The following is a 23,728-nucleotide window of genomic DNA, read 5'->3' on the forward strand; positions in this document are numbered from 1 at the left end:
GAAATTGATTACTACAGTGGGAAACCACCACAACCGACCGCCTTCATCTTCGTTCGCGAGACCGATTCATCATTACAACAGCTTGTTAAGCGATTTATCGATCTTTGTACGGCGGTTTGGATCTTTATGCTGGAAGTTGAACAACGACTAATCGATCGTTTGTTGGGATTTGATTAAAGGCTGCCTCGAATTGTTGATGAACCGCTGCAGTTTTTTAGGGTTGTGGGTGGTTGAATTTTGAAGTGGGAAGATCGATGTTTATCAGATCTGTTTGTTTTTTTTTTCTATGCCACACGGTTTATAATATTTAAAGATATCATGTTCTAGATCTTGATATCCTCACAAGAAATTTCCATGTTCAAATCTCATTAGACAGACACATAGTTTGGGTGGTAAAAAACGATGATCAAACTGCATACATCTCCAAAAACATTCACCCTTTCGGGTAACTTGGAAGAAACTTGAACCAAATACACCTTATCGATTTACTTTTGATTATTATTTTTAAAAAAATTCTTCTTTACACAGCTTATTATTTACTCAAGGCAGCAGCCCCTGACGCCTAAAAAGAACATGGTTTTATGATTAACAAGAAACTGTTTCAAGTGTCCCAAGTTCAGTAAAATGCAAAAGTTACCAGATCAACATAATAATCACGGTGTACCAGGATCTCCTAATATCGAATCAATCAATATAACGAAGTTAGACCAAAACAAAAAAAAAAAACAAAAAAAAAAAAAAACAAACATATGCTACAGCCAATATGCGGGAGGAAAAAAAAAACAAATTCAGTCTAGATTCCATACAATAAACAATTTTCCAAGTCCAAACGAAATGAACAACCCCGAGTATAATATCAGAAAATCTAAAAGCTACCCAATTTCATGAACTGAGCCTCAGAGATGGTTAGAATCAGTGCACAATATACATCAAGTATTGTGTCAAGAGCAGCAGCTGTTCAAAAGTTCCAGGAAACACTAATAAGCTTCAAAATTGTGTTACCTTTTGCATCATAAAAGATCAAGTCTATATGCACATATATGCAAATTTGAGCTCTACCCACCATGTGTCATTGTCTATGATCACCACTCGATCCAACCACACATCTTTTGGTCATCCTTTGATGAAGACACTTTGATAGCTTCTACAAATCCATCCGACACTATACGGTTTTCTGCATTTCCATCTTTCACTTGTGAACAAGACTCTTCTCCTTCTTGGACACTTTTTTGGCATTCATCAGTAGCCTTCTCAGAAATTGTAAGTACTGCTTTTGCTTTTATTGTTGAGTTATCGCCATCTTTATAAGACCCAATTTCTGCATTTACATCTTTGACTTTTGAAGACTCTTCTCCTTCGTGGCCACTTGTTGGGCATTCATCAACTTTCTCAGAAACCTCAACTTGTTCACATTTTTCTCCTTCACTAGAAACTTTTTCGGATTCGCCAACTACTGTTTCTGTTAAACTGCTGTCTTCTTTAGAAGGTATCTTTTTAAGAGGAGTTGGCAACATAAAAACATCCTCCACAGGTTTTATGGATTCAACAATAATAGTTTCTGAGCTTTCAAGTGCTGCTGCATCGGTTGACTTATTGTCATCTTCAGGTGGTGTTGGCTTATTATGAGAATCAGGAGGCATCATGTTAATATCCACAGACTTGATGTTCTCATGTACTTCTTTTGTTGAAATGCTATCACTATTAGAAGAAGAACTTTGAAGCGTATCTGTATTTATAGCAGCAACACAAACACCATCAGCGCTGGACTTGTTTTCTATGAAACCGGCAGGTCTAACTAGTTTTCGGCGCTTGCAAGACTCGCCCATCAACTTATTATTCTTCACTTCAGATGTGGGACCTACCAAACATTCCAATTTTTCTTTAGACGACTCATCAGTGCACTTGTTTGCTTTCTTACGTCTCTTAAAATCCACAATTCTGGTCTCTGGTAGTGGTGATTCATCTTCAGTTTCTTCTTCTTCGTCTGCCAGATCAGCATCAACTTCCATTTTCAACTCAGGAAGTTCATGATCTACATTGTTTAAATGGATTGTGTTATCACCATCATCTTCTTTAGAAGCTAGTTTCCTTTTTCCAATCTTGTTTATTGGGCTGCTCACAGCTTTCTCCAGCATTTCCATAACTTTGTCAACCGATGCATCCAACTCATGTTTTTTGTCATTTTCAGATTCTTGTTTTTCATGCCTGATACCTGAATTTAACCGAGCAAAAACGCTAATTCTCCTGTTATTACCAAAAGAATGCTTATGTTTACTCTCATGTGACTGATGGGACCTTTTATGAATGTTGACTGGGTCCTCTTGACGCATACGTGAACCAGCAGCATCAGATGATCGTGGTCTGCATAACCTTCTATCATTATGAATGGGGTCCTCTTCACGCACACGTGAACCAGAATCAGATGATCGTGGTCTGCATAACCTTCTATCGTTATCAATTGGGTCCTCTGCACGCACACATAGACCAGCATCAGATGAAGAGATCCTTTTGGAAATAAAGTCGGGATACAAGGATATATTTGAGCCTTCTAACAAAGCAGTATCACATAACGGCTGCTTTCCTTCAACTGTGAGCTGGCTTCTGCTCAATGATGCATAATAATCAGGATTTTCAAAATACCGCATTGACCCTTCTTCGATATGTGGGTGAGATGGAGAATACGGACTCACAGGCAATAAGGTAGGAATCTCATTTGAGGTGGTCAAGTACATTGGGGCATCATCAAGAGGAATAAAACTTGACCCACCAGCAAAGTAACTAACTCGACTATCAGAAACTTCCTTAATTGTAGGATCACAAGATAATGAATACGTACTTTGACCAAGATGAGAAAAAGATTCGAACCCATTATATTTATTGTCGTCAGGTTTGATTCCAAAAGTTGTCTCTTTTGGTGTGCACACCGGGTGGTGTTCAGTCAATGTTATTGGCCTAAAGATGCTACCTTCACGATAAACAGGCTTACTCAGGGATTGTTCATTCAATTTTCTTAGTTCATTATCCACCGCTTCATTACTATATTCATTTCTATCGTTAGTTGTTTGACTTATCATCCCACTAGGGCTACCAAGATGACCTTCCGAAAGAGTTTGGCCAAAGCCTTCTCTAACATTATTATATTCATCATCAATCCTAGCATAATCATCATTTCTTTTACCATCTATTAAAACCTTTGGATCGTTACTTGCTATACTAACTTCACCATAACACTTTTCATGGGGTTTGGTGAATGGCGGAGGGATGTAACCACCATCTATATCATGTTGTCTTTTTCTATTCTCCATAAAAAAGCTATCCCCGATAGTTATTACCTTTTTTTCTTCAAAATTACCCTGCATTTCATGCCCATCATTGGCATCACCCGTAAAGTTCAATCCTGCATCAGCAACCCTTCTTAAAGGTCCGAATGAATGATCATGGTGTTTTCCTAATACGTCCTGCCTAGTAACACAATCAGTAAAATCATTGTCGTGTGAGTCATAATTTGTTTCAAACCCATCCCTACTATCTTTCTGCCTAACCTCGACACTATTTTTGGTAGAATAAAAGTGATCATCAACCTCTTTAACTTCTTCACTCACAGAATCACAAATGTAAGGATCATGACCATCCTTTTCACTTACAAATCTTAACCTATCTCTCATATCCTTCCTAAGATGTCTAAATCTTGAATCTTCCCCTGCTGACTTATCACCATGTCTCAATGCATTTCTTTCAGTGGGACTTTTAGATAATCTTTTGGAATGAAACAGCTTCATTAGTTTGCTCACCTGAAAATGTACACAATTGGGAAGATAAAAAGCAAATAAGAACAATTTCTAGGTTACATCACAACTAAACATCATTGACACGTGCATAAAGATACCTGATCCTTGTTTAAACCAAAGTTAAATTTCTTCCCGGAAACGTAATTATCCCTAATAACATCCTGGAATTCATGTTCAGCGAGTGGACTACAATCCCAGACAGAGGTAAAACGAACCTGCATATAAGATAGAATCGAACAGACGTACAATAAAAGAAAACAACATAAATATTTAAGACTTGACAATGGTCAAAGTCATGCACAACCAACTGATTGTTTGACAATACAATTTTTAGTGATGAGAGTTATGAATTAGCCATAACAAAAAACGAGCTAGTTTGGATGTAGTTCTACTGTTTGAAGCTATAATAGTCAGACAGCCAGGCAATAATCAGACAGTTGAGAATAGCAAATCTAAAATTTAGTGATGAGAGTTGTGAATTAGCCATAACAAAAAACGAGCTAGTTTGGATGTAGTTATACTGCTTGAAGTTATAGTAGTAAGATAGTCGGGCAATAATCAGACAGTTGAGAGTAGCAAATCCAAATTTTAATTAATTATTACTTCGTAAAAAACAGGACAGGTAGTTTATTAATTTTTTATTTCAATTTGTACGAACTACTATCTAAAACTGACTACCTGTCCTTGCATAATCAAATTAGCAAAAACACTTAAATTCTAGTAGCCAAATGTACCTAAATAGTTCCAAATTTCTATGAAAACAGAAACATGTAAAAATACATAAATCAGAAAAAGATCCAACTATTTCACCCTTCGAAGCTGATATGCTTGCAATAATCACCTTTTGTTATTCTCAGTGTAGGGTTGAAACAATCTTACACAAAAAGTTATGCGTACAGCACTGTGAATACTAACTAGAAAGTCAGGCCTTGTTGAGACACATTTATAAAATCAACTATGAAGATAACTGTTAGCCGTTTAGACACTCATACCTGCGCAGGGAAGCATTTTCCAGATGATCTGAATGCTCTGGGTTCAATGTTGACATCACCATCAGAGGTAGCACGATAAACACCATACAATAATCTCCTCTCATACTCAAAAAGAAAAAGTGTCATTCCTTTTTTCACCTGCAACACAAAATCAGTCATACCTGGTGGTAATCCACATAAATTCCGTCTTAAGCACTCTTTCTTTGTTCCTATATTCGACATAAATATCGCACCGCTTTCAGGAACTTCCCCAGTACAATAATTCTTTTTGTACCCCATCTTCTTCGTGAACTGCCAATATTTCCAAAAACGGAAGCACCAGAACATGTCAAGCTTGTAGAGTGGTAGCCCGGAAGTGTATGAAAAGGACCCATAAAAACCAATATCCTATTTAAAATACACAGACAAATATATGTGCATCGGTATGTAACCATGTATCTTTTACATGAGTATGTGAACCGTTTCAATTACAAAACTCTTGCTGTCACCCCCAATATATTTGTTTCGAGACCACAAGACGAGCATTTTTATTAAATTTGTTTCAATTCTATCCAAATAAACAGTTTGCGGTTCTTATAATTAGCACACAACACAAGCTAAAGATATAAAACAAACCATACGAAATTTTAACAATCCTTAACTTTGCAACCAGAGTCCAAAAACAAACTGTTTATCAAAATTACCACAGCAGTCCATAAGCATTAAAAAGACAAACCTAAATATGGCATAACTACTTAATCTCCAATCACCTAAAATAACTCAAAAAACAATTAATCCCTCACAAAACCTCCTTCACCAAAATTTTAATGTGCTGTCTAAGTAAATTTTAACGATATCAAAGCACAATAATCGGTTTCATAAAGGTTAAAAACTATATCTGACTAGCCAAAAAAAGATTAACTAAAACATTTATATTTATAATTCTACATCAATCGCCAAAAAGAAAGCACTAGAACCCTAATATTCACATCCAAACACAACCGTAAGTGCCTTCTAAGTAATTAACAATTCTCAATATAAAATTATGTAACGAACTAAAAATAATAGAAGAATCAACAAATTAATTGTGAAATAGATAAAAAAAAAATCATAAATAATCGAAAAAAACCCTAAATCAACAACAAAAAGCACAAAAGGTTGAAAATGAAGCGAATACATACTTGAACGAAAAAAAAAAGGCTAAGATATATCTTCGATTAGAACACAGACAATGTATTTTGGAATAAGGTATAGGAAATTACGAATTACGAATATTGAAAAAGTAGGGTTTCTATGGATGAAAATTGAAAAGTAGAGGATACCACTGTAGGGATGGCAATGGATACAGCAATACAGTGAATATCCATCCGATCCACCTGATTATTCTGATTATTTGTGGATATGGACGATCTAAATGGATATGGTTATGGATGTGTATGAAAAAATTTCATCCGTGGATGAACCCGCTTTCACTCGAAATAACTAAATATATAAATTTATCACTTAAATTAGTATCATTTATGTAGTGATATTTCATTAATTATATTCATATTCATCTTTCTTTATATTTTCTCTAAAAATATAACTTTCTTCTTATATTTTGTTTTGTTTAAATAATCAAATGTATTTATCGTACTTTGGTGGTTCAAATGTGATTCCATGTAACTAAAAATAAGCAACTTACATGTCGATATCTTTACATGTTTAATAGGTTATCTATTGAATATTTGTTATATAGATTAGTAAAATATGACTTTCGGTCGCATAAACTATTAAAAATATTACTTTTGATCGTATATAGTGAATCACCGCTTATAATTGTTAAAAATAAAATAAATTTAAACGGATATGGATAATTATCCATTAACCCGTTTCACCCGACGGATATGAATATGGATGGATGAAAAGTAAAAAAAATAAATGGATATGGATATGGATACGGCATCACCCGATCCATATCCGATCCATTGCCATCCCTAGATACAAGAAGTAGTTACGTGAATTTTAGGAAATTAGATCGTGGACAAACTGTTTTTTATACGTGGTGATAAATATAAATAGATAGATGATATACATATGTGGAAAAGTGGAGAAAGAGAATCGGGTCGGTATGTTAGCGGGGGATCCGGATTCAGGATGATTACGTAAATAAAAAGTTGGTTACGTAAAAGGAATCTCAAGAATAGGATTGGACATTTAGTCCCTCAATTGGATTTTTTTTAATAGTTAGTTTTTGGTATTTTTTTTTTTTTTTGTAACCAAGTAAACCCTCCTATGAATGAGCACATTGGCCTGCCATAGAAGGTAAAACCTCGGGTAATCAAACATTTCGAGCGCGAGACCTGTACCGGGTGAATTGCGCATTATGCGCACCCTCTAGTCACACTCTCTTTTTGAACAATTTGGCATAGTCAGGAATTGAACTCGGGTGGTGTACTTCATTGGGCAACTCGGTGACCACTCAGGCAAGCCTGAATGGTTAGTTTTTGGTATATGATTTACACAAATAATAAACATGGGAAAGATTTATGCAAGTATCATAACCGGCTTTCTCAAGGCTAGTTTTGTCCATGTCAACATAAACCGGCTTTCCTAACACTGGTTTCACTTACGTGGTAGATAAACTGCCTACCTGTTGTAGCGACCCGACCAAATCATATTTGACGGCGCCGTCTACTTAGGTCCCGTTACGTGGTCATAAGTCTTTAAAACAACGTTTGACCAAAAGATATGTCGCATTCATTTCAAATGTAAAGATTGTTCAAAGTTTACAAGAATAGTTCCACCACAAGTTACGATACAAAGTTTTAAGTACAAATGAAACTTATGCGACACAATTTGAAAGTAGCCAAAAGACGCTCCTTGTATGCATATATACTCGACATCCAATGCAAGTATCAAAATAATGAGCGGAAGCATGTAACACATATCGTTCAAAGACCTGAGAAAAACATAGAAATCTGTCAACGAAAACGTTGGTGAAATCATAGGTTTAAGTAAGTAAGTACAAGTGAACCACAAGATTTGCATCAATGAAATAATAGTAATACATTCCAAAAGTTTGTTTCACGAGCACCCAATTATCAATGCTTAACCTTTCTCCCATTGAACCCCATCACTTAGTGCTAGAACATACGCTGTTTCTCGAAAATATATTTCATTCGTAAACGGTAGCGAACCGTTTGAATGAGGGTTTGTCAAACCCATATGGATCCATACAACATAAGTTCTCGCTTACACCCGGCAAGTGTAACTAATGATAATCGAATTGAGGATTTTGTTCTAAACTCGTATGTAGAATGTTTGTTTTCCTGTACTTGTGTTCACTTAGTAAAGAAATGTTTATGTTTTCTCATCCCAAATGTAAGTTCAAAAAGAGTAAAAGTGGGACTATGATCTCACCTTGAGTGCACGAGTAGTAAAGTACTTCAACAAGTAAACGTGTGCAAAGAACAATGCTAGTCTTGACCTAAACAATAGGTTGTATCAATAACGGTAAGCACGATAGGTCAAAGATGTTCAATTAGTCCTATGGCTCGTTAAGACTCGATCATAATAGCATGTGAATCAAATTGTCATGTTTCATGCAAGGTACAAGTATAAAAACATGTTAGAACGATTGCACAATTATTTGGTTAAGTTTGATTAAAAGTCAACTTGGTCGGGTCAAAGTCAACGGAAAAGTCAACGGGGTCGGGTTGGGTATCCGACAATTTTTCTAAGTTATATAATCATATATGAGCATGTTGGCCAAATTTCATGTTAATCGGAGGTCCGTAGCATAGCAAACATTTTTATGTCAAATGACCAAAGTAAACAGCCAGTTTTAGTACAATGGGACGGCGTCCCAAATGGCTAGATGGCATCCCACAATGAAGGGTGGGACGGCGTCCTGATATCCTAGACGGCGTCTAGGTTCAAAAGGTGGGACGGCGTCCCCAGTATCGGGACGGCGTCCTGATCGGTTTCCAGGCCCTGTTTGCTGTATTCCTCAAATGGACGAACCAAAACACAAACAATCACATTTTATGATCCGCAAACAATTAGAACATGTATTTTATATCATCGGAAAGCTATTTCGACAAGGAACGCAACTAAGCACTTTTCATCAAGCAAAAACATCATATACTATAACCGAAATCCCGCCAAGTGATCAATAGAGGTTTATTTTCAAGTTTCAAGTTTATCAATTGCAATTTAAGTTTCGGGAATCCAATTTATACATATGATATGCCGTTTTGAAGGTAATGAAACATGTAATACAACTAAACACTTATCAATAACATTAACAAGCATTCAACGCATCAAAAGTTCGTTTTAAGAGTTGTCAACCCTAACCAAAAGTTCACAAAATCAATAATCGCGTTTATGAAGTTTCTTTAATCAATCTATACATCAAAATGAAGCTAATGATACTAGTAACACTTTTAAAACATGCACATTAACAATCTAATAACATTTGATCATCCAAAATCAAGGATTTAGCAAGTAATTTTCATAATGAACTAGTTACACCAAAAACAACAAATCGAGCATACAAATTACATACACGACATCACAATGAGCCATAGACACTAATTAACATACTTTTAAGTCAAGAACACAAATTTAAAGAAAACTAGTGTTTTAGAAATGTTACCCAAACGAGATGAAGTTGGTACCAAAATGAAGAGGATGAAGAGAGGATCACGAATATGTAATTTATTTTGTTGTAAGCCTCCTAGATCGAATTTAGATGATGATTGAATGAATTTGGAAATTGGGTGTGTTCTTGCTAGAGAGAAAGAGAGAGAGAGAGAGAGAGAGAGAGAGAGAGAGAGAGAGAGAGAGATGGTTGAATGGTGGTGATTGGGGTGGACTAGGTGACCTAGTCAACTAGTTTGCCCCGTGTCAATTTTAGTCCCTCGAGTTTGAAGTCGGGTGCGGAAAATACCTAAACGGAATATTTTAAAACGCGTATTAACGGGAGATGTTATAAACATATAACGGAGTTTAAATTAGTATAACGGAAAAGAAAACGGAAAAAGGCGGGATGTTACATTACCTACTCCTTAAAAGAAATTTCGTCCCGAAATTTAAGTAGGCGTAGTAGTCGTTGTTTCTTCCTCGAGATCTTGCGTTTTCGAATTCACGAATAGATGAGGATACTTCCTTTGCATTTGATCTTGTCTTTCCCAAGTAAACTCGGGTCCCCTTTTGGCGTTCCAACGGACTTTAACAATCGGGATTCGGCTTTGTTTCAATGTCTTGACGGAGGTGTCCACAATTTCAACCGGTTCCTCCACGAAATGAAGTTTGTCATCAATGGTAAGCTCCTCGAGAGGAATGACGATATCGGGTTCGGCAAGACACTTTTTCAAGTTGGATACATGGAAAGTAGGATGAACGGAGCTCAATTGAGGCGGAAGATCTAAACAATAAGCAACGGTTCCAATACGCTCCAAGATTTCGAAAGGACCAATATACCGCGGATTTAGCTTCCCGCGTTTCCCAAAACGGATTACACCCTTCCAAGGTGCGACTTTTAACATTACTCGGTCACCGACTTGAAATTCAAGATCGTTGCGTCGTTTGTCGGTATAGCTCTTTTGACGACTTCGGGCCGTCCTAAGCCTATCTCGGATTTGAATGATTTTCTCGGTGGTTTCGTGAATAAGTTCGGGTCCGGTGACTTGCACGTCGCCTACCTCGGCCCAACAAAGAGGTGAACGACATTTGCGGCCATATAGCGCTTCAAAAGGTGCGGCTTTAATACTCGCGTGATAACTATTGTTATAAGAGAACTCGGCGAGAGGTAAGTGCTTGTCCCAAGCTTTTCCGAAATCAACCACGCAAGCTCGTAACATGTCTTCTAAGGTTTGAATTGTACGTTCGCTTTGTCCATCGGTTTGAGGATGATATGCGGTGCTCATGTCTAAACGCGTTCCCAACGCTTCTTGCAATGTACGCCAAAATCTAGAAACGAAACGGCCATCTCGGTCGGAGATAATCAATAAAGGTACACCGTGTCGGGCTACGATCTCCTTAATGTAAAGTTGTGCAAGTTTCTCCATTTTGTCCGTTTCTTTCATGGCAAGGAAGTGTGCGGATTTGGTGAGACGGTCAACAATAACCCAAATGGTATCATAACCGCCCGTCGTTTTTGGTAGCTTGGTGATAAAATCCATCGTTATCCTTTCCCACTTCCATTGCGGGATCTCGGGTTGTTGAAGTAATCCGGATGGTCTTTGGTGTTCGGCTTTGACTTTGGAACATGTCAAACACTTGGAAACATAAGTAGCTACGTCCCTTTTGATGTTCGGCCACCAATATAGTTGTTTAAGGTCGTGGTACATCTTATTGGCACCGGGGTGAATCGAGTATCGTGACTTATGGGCTTCATCTAAAATAAGGCTTCGTAGGTCCCCATAACTAGGCACCCAAATCCTTCCGGCGTAATATCGGAGTCCGGTCTCCCTAATTTCGAATCGAGAGACGAGAATGTTTAAGAGCTCGTGTGAAAGGTTTTCATCCTTGAGAGCCTCATCTTGGGCTACCCGAATTTGGCTATTAAGGTTGGTGTGAATGGTGATGTTTAAAGCTCGGACACGAAGAGGCACCACTCTTTCTTTTCGACTTAAGGCATCGGCTACTACGTTTGCCTTCCCGGGATGGTAACGAAGATCGCAATCGTAATCGTTCAAAGTTTCAATCCACCGTCGTTGTCTCATGTTTAGTTGCTTTTGATCGAAAATGTGTTGGAGACTTTTGTGGTCGGTAAAGATAGTACTCTTGGTTCCATAAAGATAGTGTCTCCACATTTTAAGTGCAAAGACGACGGCTCCGAGTTCGAGATCATGCGTCGTGTAGTTTCGTTCATGAATTTTGAGTTGTCGAGAAGCATAAGCAATGACTTTCGTTCGTTGCATCAATACACACCCAAAACCATGTTTCGAGGCATCGCAATATACAACAAAGTCATCATTGCCTTCGGGAAGTGACAAGATAGGAGCGGTGGTTAGCTTCGTTTTCAAGATTTGAAACGCGGATTCTTGCTCGGTCGCCCAAATGAATTTCTTTCCTTTGTGAGTTAATGCGGTTAGAGGACGTGCAACCAAAGAGAAATTTTCGATGAATCTACGATAGTACCCGGCGAGACCCAAGAATTGACGAATGTGAGTAGGAGTAGTAGGAGTCTCCCATTTACTAATGGCTTCGATCTTCGTGGGATCGACTTTAATACCTTGATCACTTACAACATGACCAAGAAATTGAACTTCCTTCAACCAAAATTCACACTTGGAGAATTTGGCATAAAGTCGTTCTTGTCTCAAGAGTTCAAGCACAAGTCGGAGATGTTGTTCGTGCTCTTCTTCATTTTTAGAATAGATCAATATATCATCGATGAACACAATAACGAATTTATCGAGATACGGTTTGCACACGCGGTTCATAAGATCCATGAACACCGCCGGTGCGTTAGTGAGACCAAATGGCATGACAAGGAATTCATAACTACCGTAACGAGTCCGGAAAGCGGTTTTGGAGACATCTTCCCCCTTAACCCTTAATTGATGATAACCCGAGCGGAGATCGATTTTCGAATATACACAAGACCCTTGTAGTTGATCAAAGAGGTCATCGATGCGAGGAAGAGGATATCGGTTCTTAACCGTCAATTTATTTAGTTCACGATAATCAATACACATTCGTAGGGATCCGTCTTTCTTTTTAACAAACAAAATCGGAGCGCCCCAAGGTGAATGGCTAGGTTGGATAAAACCACGATCAAGTAGTTCTTGGATTTGACTTTGCAATTCTTGCATTTCGGATGGGGGGAGTCTATATGGTGCACGTGCTACGGGTGCGGCTCCCGGAATAAGATCGATTTGGAATTCAACCGGTCGATGAGGTGGAAGACCCGGCAATTCATCGGGAAATACATCGGAATAGTCACTAACAATTGGCACATCATCGATATGCTTATCATCGGACTCGACTTTCTTAACGTGGGCAAGGATCGCAAAACAACCCTTATGGAGCAGTTTTCTAACTTTAAGACACGAAACGAGGTTGAGTCTGGTGCAACTCTTATCGCCATAAACAATCAAAGGTTCACCATCCTCGATAGGAATTCGGATTGCGTTAAGATCACAAAGGATGTGAGATTTCGTTTTGACTAACCAATTCATACCGATTATTACATCAAAGCTTCCTAGTTCCATGGGTATCAAGTCAATTTCAAATTCCTTACCCAAAATGTTTAACGTACACCCCCGGTAATATGTGTCGGCACTTAATAGTTTCCCGTTAGCCACTTCAATGGTATAAGTGGTATCTAATGGAAGAGGTGGAGTGCTAAAAGAATGAGTCAAAGTCTTGGATACAAAGCATTTATCGGCACCCGAATCGAATAAGCAAGAGACATAAGAATTGTTGAGAAGAAACGTACCCGTGACTAGTTCAGTGTCATCCCGGGCTTCCTCGGTGTGGATGTTGAAAGCTCGGCCGCGCGTACTGGTGTTATCTTTCCTTTTCGGGCATGCATTTCTATAATGACCCGTTTGGCCACATTCGTAACAAGTGCCCGTCTTTGGTGCATTGGGCCACTTTCGAGCGACGGGAGTGGCACTTTTACAATCGTTGGCCTTATGACCAATTCCTTGGCACCGATGGCAAATTAGCTTACTACATTCGCCAAAGTGATGTTTGTTGCATTTGTTGCAAAAAGGTAGATTCCCGGCATAACCCTTCTTGCCGTCGGAAGTGAAAGATTTCTTGGCAAAGTTGTTGTTGCTTGATTGGGGAGCTTCCCATTTTCTTTTGTTGCCGCCCGATTTATCCTCGGCCTTAGGTGTCGGAACTACGATTTCGTCAACCGTTTCTATCAATTTGCGGGCCATGTTCAAGGCCTCTTGATGATTAGTGGGTTTGGATGACATTACTCCGTGTTTGATACTCTTTGGAAGACCATCCATGTAAAGTTCAACCCTTAAAGCTTCGGGGTTCACAAGATTTGGGCACATCAAGGCTAGTTCGGAAAATCGTTGTTTATAAGCCTTGAGATCATTTCCGATCGCCTTTAAAGTTCTTAGCTCTTGTTCGAGCCTTCGGGTTTCTTCACGAGGGAAATATTCGACAATCATCTTTTCCCTCAAGTCGGCCCAAGAGAGGGCGTGAGCTTCATCGGTACCCACCGATTGTAGATAAGTATTCCACCATGTAAGAGCGACATCGGCGAAGGTGTGAGTGGAGTATTTGACCTTGTCTTGGTCCTGACAACCGCTTATGCTAAAGACGGCTTCCGTTTGCTCAAACCATCGGGTGAGCACGACCGGTCCCCCGGTTCCATCAAAAGTGTGAGGTTTGCACCCCATGAAAGCTTTATAGGAGCATCCCTCGTTTGAGTTTTCGGCTCCATTGTTGTTGTTGTTGTTGTTGTTGTGGTTGTTATTATTATTGTTGTTGGATGAGTGACCGGCCATGGCCGCATCTACGGCGGTGGCTATCATCCGTTCGAGAGCTTGTTCGGGAGTTTCATTGCGGCGTACACGACGAGGAGCCATTGTTCCTTCAAGACACAAGAATATCATTGATTAGCATTCTCAATAATACTAACCGTGATATAGAATAAAGATAAAGAGAAGTTTTTCCTCGACTCGCCTTAAATTCTTTATGTCATAATGTCGGAACGTTCATATGAGTCACTGTAATATAATCCCGGAAATTATATTACCCTGATTCATATGGGCATTCGACATCATTTCATATAGTCAAGGTGGCATGTCAATCAAATTAAACAACGTGAGATTAAGATGAACTAAGAGTAGATATGAGTAGAAGCGTTCGAGTATAAATGCACAAGTAGTCAAGTAATTCCTACTTCAAGTCTATATGCCGGTTGTAGTCTAGACTCACCAATGTACCCTATGACTCGGGGTTGACACTAATGAACTCTAAATCCCTACAACCAACGCTCTGATACCATCTGTAGCGACCCGACCAAATCATATTTGACGGCGCCGTCTACTTAGGTCCCGTTACGTGGTCATAAGTCTTTAAAACAACGTTTGACCAAAAGATATGTCGCATTCATTTCAAATGTAAAGATTGTTCAAAGTTTACAAGAATAGTTCCACCACAAGTTACGATACAAAGTTTTAAGTACAAATGAAACTTATGCGACACAATTTGAAAGTAGCCAAAAGACGCTCCTTGTATGCATATATACTCGACATCCAATGCAAGTATCAAAATAATGAGCGGAAGCATGTAACACATATCGTTCAAAGACCTGAGAAAAACATAGAAATCTGTCAACGAAAACGTTGGTGAAATCATAGGTTTAAGTAAGTAAGTACAAGTGAACCACAAGATTTGCATCAATGAAATAATAGTAATACATTCCAAAAGTTTGTTTCACGAGCACCCAATTATCAATGCTTAACCTTTCTCCCATTGAACCCCATCACTTAGTGCTAGAACATACACTGTTTCTCGAAAATATATTTCATTCGTAAACGGTAGCGAACCGTTTGAATGAGGGTTTGTCAAACCCATATGGATCCATACAACATAAGTTCTCGCTTACACCCGGCAAGTGTAACTAATGATAATCGAATTGAGGATTTTGTTCTAAACTCGTATGTAGAATGTTTGTTTTCCTGTACTTGTGTTCACTTAGTAAAGAAATGTTTATGTTTTCTCATCCCAAATGTAAGTTCAAAAAGAGTAAAAGTGGGACTATGATCTCACCTTGAGTGCACGAGTAGTAAAGTACTTCAACAAGTAAACGTGTGCAAAGAACAATGCTAGTCTTGACCTAAACAATAGGTTGTATCAATAACGGTAAGCACGATAGGTCAAAGATGTTCAATTAGTCCTATGGCTCGTTAAGACTCGATCATAATAGCATGTGAATCAAATTGTCATGTTTCATGCAAGGTACAAGTATAAAAACATGTTAGAACGATTGCACAATTATTTGGTTAAGTTTGATTAAAAGTCAACTTGGTCGGGTCAAAGTCAACGGAAAAGTCAACGGGGTCGGGTTGGGTATCCGACAATTTTTCTAAGTTATATAATCATATATGAGCATGTTGGCCAAATTTCATGTTAATCGGAGGTCCGTAGCATAGCAAACATTTTTATGTCAAATGACCAAAGTAAACAGCCAGTTTTAGTACAATGGGACGACGTCCCAAATGGCTAGACGGCGTCCCACAATGAAGGGTGGGACGGCGTCCTGATATCCTAGACGGCGTCTAGGTTCAAAAGGTGGGACGGCGTCCCCAGTATCGGGACGGCGTCCTGATCGGTTTCCAGGCCCTGTTTGCTGTATTCCTCAAATGGACGAACCAAAACACAAACAATCACATTTTATGATCCGCAAACAATTAGAACATGTATTTTATATCATCGGAAAGCTCTTTCGACAAGGAACGCAACTAAGCACTTTTCATCAAGCAAAAACATCATATACTATAACCGAAATCCCGCCAAGTGATCAATAGAGGTTTATTTTCAAGTTTCAAGTTTATCAATTGCAATTTAAGTTTCGGGAATCCAATTTATACATATGATATGCCGTTTTGAAGGTAATGAAACATGTAATACAACTAAACACTTATCAATAACATTAACAAGCATTCAACGCATCAAAAGTTCGTTTTAAGAGTTGTCAACCCTAACCAAAAGTTCACAAAATCAATAATCGCGTTTATGAAGTTTCTTTAATCAATCTATACATCAAAATGAAGCTAATGATACTAGTAACACTTTTAAAACATGCACATTAACAATCTAATAACATTTGATCATCCAAAATCAAGGATTTAGCAAGTAATTTTCATAATGAACTAGTTACACCAAAAACAACAAATCGAGCATACAAATTACATACACGACATCACAATGAGCCATAGACACTAATTAACATACTTTTAAGTCAAGAACACAAATTTAAAGAAAACTAGTGTTTTAGAAATGTTACCCAAACGAGATGAAGTTGGTACCAAAATGAAGAGGATGAAGAGAGGATCACGAATATGTAATTTATTTTGTTGTAAGCCTCCTAGATCGAATTTAGATGATGATTGAATGAATTTGGAAATTGGGTGTGTTCTTGCTAGAGAGAAAGAGAGAGAGAGAGAGAGAGAGAGAGAGAGAGAGAGAGAGATGGTTGAATGGTGGTGATTGGGGTGGACTAGGTGACCTAGTCAACTAGTTTGCCCCGTGTCAATTTTAGTCCCTCGAGTTTGTAGTCGGGTGCGGAAAATACCTAAACGGAATATTTTAAAACGCGTATTAACGGGAGATGTTATAAACATATAACGGAGTTTAAATTAGTTTAACGGAAAAGAAAACAGAAAAAGGCGGGATGTTACACCTGTAACGACTCAACCCGTTATTCAATCGAAAACGTTTAATTTTTTTTTAAAAAACATTCCAGTTTCATGCATATGGAGCGCCGCTCCATATAGGGGCGCCCCGCTCCAAAGTGGCCTGTCCACTTCCATTTTATGCTCGTTCGTAAAACACGTTTCTCAACACTTTTAAATGAAACAAATTGTCGTATCACGTCAATATAAGTAAAACTAGGAATTTCCCACAACTAAAATTGAGTTTTACAACACCGGGCCTACATCGACCCAAATTATGACAAAGTGACCATTTCGACCCATTTTAGTTTAATACAAACATAAACCGAGCATGGCGATTGAGAATACGCTACTCAATCCTAATCAAATCCAACAACGCGTCTTTTAAAGCAAACTACGCAAGTCCACTAGTCCCCACACTTACCCGAGCCATCACCTCCACGCAAATCTATAAAAATGTAAACAACGAGAGTGAAACAACCCAACCAGTATTCAACACGAGAATTTTTTTTTTTTTAAAATAAATCATTAACACGTCACTTCGTTTGGTTATATGATGTCAACCATTTCGTGCAAGCGTTTAACAAGCTTAATGTTTACAAACGGCACAAAGGCCCTTAAACAAATGTAATACAAATTCGACCCGTTAAAATGATAGTTTAAATCCAAACAACACTTGAGCATGGTTTGGGGCTAAACTACCCCAAACACTAGGCCGACTTCCAAAAGCTTCTATAAGCATCCAACAAGGGAAATCTAGTGCCCAACAACCCCTTTCCCTTTCTCCGCACCTGCATCTAAAAAGTAAACAACGAGAGGGGTAAGCTAACGCTTAGTGAGTGCAATAATTATACATATACATATATAATCTATTTACTTGCAATCACTTGCACAATACCACATACAAGCTAGCAATTCAATTAGCATACCAATCTCAAGTATAATGCTACTAACCTCTGACAACAAAAGCTAGCATAACAATAGCATATAATACGAACAATGTAATATGCTACACTACAACACACAACCATGGTTAACCAATCGTACAAAGGAATGGTACTCGAATTTTCCATCGGTGTTCATAACAACCGTTAGAGTACTTAACACGTCGTACACTAACCCCACGGGTGGCATCTTAACACGTCGATACTTCACCCCGGGTGATGTCTTAACACGTCGACACTTCACCCCGAGTGGCGTCTTAACACGTCGACACTTCACTCGTTATATTACTTGGAGTGGCTTCTTAACAAGACGATACTTCACTCCGAGTGGTATCTTAACACGTCGACACTTCACTCATCACGTGAAACGTGGTGTCTTAACACTTCGACACTTCACATCTCACGTTACACAAATAAACACATTATATACGTACACGCATAATTATTCCACTCACCTTATCACGTCGGTGATGATTAAGCACTTCCGTAAGCTTCAAAGCAAAGTACCTAATACATTAAGTACACATTCAATACACAACTAGTGGAACTAACCACCAACACTTAACTCTTGATCATTTAATGACCCGATTGCATTAAATGACCCAATTACACCCAAAACCGCTCATTTAAGGCCAAGACTCATCATTAATCACTAAAATCTAGTGATTAAAGTATATTAACAATAACTAACACCATTTAGGGTATTTTCATACCCATATTGTCCAACTAGGTCAACCATTACCCATTTGACCCATTTTAACACTTAGACTTATAAATTTTGGTCAAACTTAACCCATTAACAATCTTTCATCATTTTACAAGTGTATAAGTGACTAACAACACAATTAACACTTACAAATCTCAATTTACATGATCAAACCCTAGATTAACACCATTTGGGTTTCCTTACATCAAGTTAACCCAAATTCACCCTTTAAATCCCCAAATGGGTCTTACAAGTCTCAAATGACCAAACCCTAGCCATAATTCAACTAAAACTCAAAACACGAAGTTAAGACTTACCAATACTATCAACTCGTAGCTAAGAACGAGGAGAACAATTTTACTTCTTGCTCCAAAGATCGATTCACAAATCTTCACCTTCAAATCTTAATTTAAATCTAAGTGGGTTTTGTGTTTTGGAAGAGAAAATGGAAAGAAAAAGAAAAAGAAAAGGAAATGAGAGGATAAGGTTTAGGGTATAAAAGCTGGTCACATGTAAAATTACCAAACTACCCCTAAAACCCTTTAAAATAAGCTGAAAATCGGATCAGGCCCGCAGGCAGGTCGCGACGCGACCTCAATTACCGCGGCGCGGCAATACACTAGTTTTTCGAGCTGTTTTAATCCACTCCTGATCTTGGTTTGCGTTCAATGTCGCGGCGCGGAGGTGCCCGTCACGGCGCGACCCCATGCCCAATTTTGTCCAGTTTTTGGTTTACAAACCCATGGGTCATAACCCGACTCGTACACCCCATTCTTGCTTCGTATATACACTTAGACTACGCCACAAAGTCTCACACGACTTAATACCTTCCTAACCCAAACGCATATACTTATACATGCATACATTCTCATGTGTATATATATATATATATATATATATATATATATATATATATATATATATATATATATATATATATATATAGATCTATCTATCTCGTACACATCAAATTAAAGCTTTAAATCATTCAATCACATATACGACCAAGCATAAACGTTCTTAAGATCAATTACGTACCTCGGACATGTATGATGAAAAATGGGATGTTACAGAGAGGGTAAGTGAAATGTCCCGTTCTTATTGATTAAAAACGTTCCATATTAATTTATTTCGTTGCGAGGTTTTGACCTCTATATGAGACGTTTTTCAAAGACTGCATTCATTTTTAAAACAAACCATAACCTTTATTTCATAAATAAAGGTTTAAAAAGCTTTACGTAGATTATCAAATAATGATAATCTAAAATATCCTGTTTACACACGACCATTACATAATGGTTTACAATACAAATATGTTACATCGAAATCAGTTTCTTGAATGCAGTTTTTACACAATATCATACAAACATGGACTCCAAATCTTGTCCTTATTTTAGTATGCAACAGCGGAAGCTCTTAATATTCACCTGAGAATAAACATGCTTTAAACGTCAACAAAAATGTTGGTGAGTTATAGGTTTAACCTATATATATCAAATCGTAACAATAGACCACAAGATTTCATATTTCAATACACATCCCATACATAGAGATAAAAATCATTCATATGGTGAACACCTGGTAACCGACATTAACAAGATGCATATATAAGAATATCCCCATCATTCCGGGACACCCTTCGGATATGATATAAATTTTGAAGTACTAAAGCATCCGGTACTTTGGATGGGGTTTGTTAGGCCCAATAGATCTATCTTTAGGATTCGCGTCAATTAGGGTGTCTGTTCCCTAATTCTTAGATTACCAGACTTAATAAAAAGGGGCATATTCGATTTCGATAATTCAACCATAGAATGTAGTTTCACGTACTTGTGTCTATTTTGTAAATCATTTATAAAACCTGCATGTATTCTCATCCCAAAAATATTAGATTTTAAAAGTGGGACTATAACTCACTTTCACAGATTTTTACTTCGTCGGGAAGTAAGACTTGGCCACTGGTTGATTCACGAACCTATAACAATATATACATATATATCAAAGTATGTTCAAAATATATTTACAACACTTTTAATATATTTTGATGTTTTAAGTTTATTAAGTCAGCTGTCCTCGTTAGTAACCTACAACTAGTTGTCCACAGTTAGATGTACAGAAATAAATCGATAAATATTATCTTGAATCAATCCACGACCCAGTGTATACGTATCTCAGTATTGATCACAACTCAAACTATATATATTTTGGAGTCAACCTCAACCCTGTATAGCTAACTCCAACATTCACATATAGAGTGTCTATGGTTGTTCCGAAATATATATAGATGTGTCGACATGATAGGTCGAAACATTGTATACGTGTCTATGGTATCTCAAGATTACATAATATACAATACAAGTTGATTAAGTTATGGTTGGAATAGATTTGTTACCAATGTTCACGTAGCTAAAATGAGAAAAATTATCCAATCTTGTTTTACCCATAACTTCTTCATTTTAAATCCGTTTTGAGTGAATCAAATTGCTATGGTTTCATATTGAACTCTATTTTATGAATCTAAACAGAAAAAGTATAGGTTTATAGTCGGAAAAATAAGTTACAAGTCGTTTTTGTAAAGGTAGTCATTTCAGTCGAAAGAACGACGTCTAGATGACCATTTTAGAAAACATACTTCCACTTTGAGTTTAACCATAATTTTTGGATATAGTTTCATGTTCATAATAAAAATCATTTTCTCAGAATAACAACTTTTAAATCAAAGTTTATCATAGTTTTTAATTAACTAACCCAAAACAGCCCGCGGTGTTACTACGACGGCGTAAATCCGGTTTTACGGTGTTTTTCGTGTTTCCAGGTTTTAAATCATTAAGTTAGCATATCATATAGATATAGAACATGTGTTTAGTTGATTTTAAAAGTCAAGTTAGAAGGATTAACTTTTATTTGCGAACAAGTTTAGAATTAACTAAACTATGTTCTAGTGATTACAAGTTTAAACCTTCGAATAAGATAGCTTTATATGTATGAATCGAATGATGTTATGAACATCATTACTACCTTAAGTTCCTTGGATAAACCTACTGGAAAAGAGAAAAGTGGATATAGCTTCAATGGATCCTTGGATGGCTCGAAGTTCTTGAAGCAGAATCATGACACGAAAACAAGTTCAAGTAAGATCATCACTTGAAATAAGATTGTTATAGTTATAGAAATTGAACCAAAGTTTGAATATGATTATTACCTTGTATTAGAATGATAACCTACTGTAAGAAACAAAGATTTCTTGAGGTTGGATGATCACCTTACAAGATTGGAAGTGAGCTAGCAAACTTGAAAGTATTCTTGATTTTATGAAACTAGAACTTTTGGAATTTATGAAGAACACTTAGAACTTGAAGATAGAACTTGAGAGAGATCAATTAGATGAAGAAAATTGAAGAATGAAAGTGTTTGTAGGTGTTTTTGGTCGTTGGTGTATGGATTAGATATAAAGGATATGTAATTTTGTTTTCATGTAAATAAGTCATGAATGATTACTCATATTTTTGTAATTTTATGAGATATTTCATGCTAGTTGCCAAATGATGGTTCCCACATGTGTTAGGTGACTCACATGGGCTGCTAAGAGCTGATCATTGGAGTATATATACCAATAGTACATACATCTAAAAGCTGTGTATTGTACGAGTACGAATACGGGTGCATACGAGTAGAATTGTTGATGAAACTGAACGAGGATGTAATTGTAAGCATTTTTGTTAAGTAGAAGTATTTTGATAAGTGTCTTGAAGTCTTTCAAAAGTGTATGAATACATATTAAAACACTACATGTATATACATTTTAACTGAGTCGTTAAGTCATCGTTAGTCGTTACATGTAAATGTTGTTTTGAAACCTTTAGGTTAACGATCTTGTTGAATGTTGTTAACCCATTGTTTATTATAACAAATGAGATATTAAATTGTTATATTATCATGATATTATGATATATAATATATCTCACTATGATGTATATACAGTTAAATGTCGTTACAACGATAATCGTTACATATATGTCTCGTTTCGAAATCATTAAGTTAGTAGTCTTATTTTTACATATGTATTTCATTGTTAATACACTTAATAATATATTTACTTATCATTTAACATAATTAACCAAGTGTATCAATATCTTAATATGATTCATATGTACCTAGTAAGACGTTGTTATAACAATAATCGTTATATATATCGTTTTCGAGTTTCTTAAATTAATAGTCTCATTTTTATGTATATAACTCATTGTTAAAATACCTAATGAGATACATACTTATAATAAAAACATGTTAACTATATATATAACCATATATATGTCATCGTATAGTTTTTACAAGTTTTAACGTTCGTGAATCACCGGTCAACTTGGGTGGTCAATTGTCTATATGAAACATATTTCAATTAATCAAGTCTTAACAAGTTTGATTGCTTAACATGTTGGAAACATTTAATCATGTAAATATCAATCTCAATTAATATATATAAACATGGAAAAGTTCGGGTCACTACAGTACCTACCCGTTAAATAAATTTCGTCCCGAAATTTTAAGCTGTTGAAGGTGTTGACGAATCTTCTGGAAATAGATGCGGGTATTTCTTCTTCATCTGATCTTCACGCTCCCAGGTGAACTCGGGTCCTCTACGAGCATTCCATCGAACCTTAACAATTGGTATCTTGTTTTGCTTAAGTCTTTTAACCTCACGATCCATTATTTCGACGGGTTCTTCGATGAATTGAAGTTTTTCGTTGATTTGGATTTCATCTAACGGAATAGTGAGATCTTCTTTAGCAAAACATTTCTTCAAATTCGAGACGTGGAAAGTGTTATGTACAGCCGCGAGTTGTTGAGGTAACTCAAGTCGGTAAGCTACTGGTCCGACACGATCAATAATCTTGAATGGTCCAATATACCTTGGATTTAATTTCCCTCGTTTACCAAATCGAACAACGCCTTTCCAAGG

At 37.1% G+C, this 23,728-nt stretch overlaps 1 protein-coding gene across 3 annotated transcripts; it reads right to left on the reverse strand.

Moving 5' to 3' along the window:
* Positions 1-720: 720 nt before the first annotated feature.
* Positions 721-6,796, reverse strand: LOC139861708 (uncharacterized). 3 transcript variants are annotated; one of them, XM_071850201.1, is made up of 4 exons: positions 6,744-6,796; positions 4,781-5,071; positions 3,887-4,003; positions 721-3,791 (listed from the first exon to the last, which is right to left on the reverse strand). In XM_071850201.1, the coding sequence occupies exons 2-4, from the start codon at positions 5,057-5,059 to the stop codon at positions 1,083-1,085; spliced, it is 3,105 nt and encodes a 1,034-aa protein (XP_071706302.1). In that variant the 5' UTR covers positions 5,060-5,071; positions 6,744-6,796; the 3' UTR covers positions 721-1,082. The 3 variants fall into 3 exon arrangements, with proteins under 3 accessions (XP_071706302.1, XP_071706301.1, XP_071706300.1); XM_071850200.1 differs by lacking the exon at positions 6,744-6,796 and adding an exon at positions 5,941-6,077; XM_071850199.1 differs by lacking the exon at positions 6,744-6,796 and having other exon boundaries at positions 4,781-5,758.
* Between the last annotated feature and the right edge of the window lie 16,932 nt (positions 6,797-23,728).

This window comes from Rutidosis leptorrhynchoides, chromosome 8 (assembly GCF_046630445.1).
Source record: "Rutidosis leptorrhynchoides isolate AG116_Rl617_1_P2 chromosome 8, CSIRO_AGI_Rlap_v1, whole genome shotgun sequence".
In the NCBI taxonomy this organism is placed as follows: Eukaryota; Viridiplantae; Streptophyta; class Magnoliopsida; order Asterales; family Asteraceae; genus Rutidosis; species Rutidosis leptorrhynchoides.

Coding starts and splice junctions, on each gene's coding strand:
- LOC139861708 (XM_071850199.1), bottom strand. CDS start 5,107: ATGTTCTGGTGCTTCCGTTTTTGGAAATATTGGCAGTTCACGAAGAAG. Junction 4,004..4,780: donor GAAAATGCTTCCCTGCGCAG/GTATGAGTGTCT, acceptor TCTTATATGCAG/GTTCGTTTTACCTCTGTCTG. Junction 3,792..3,886: donor TTGGTTTAAACAAGGATCAG/GTATCTTTATGC, acceptor GTACATTTTCAG/GTGAGCAAACTAATGAAGCT.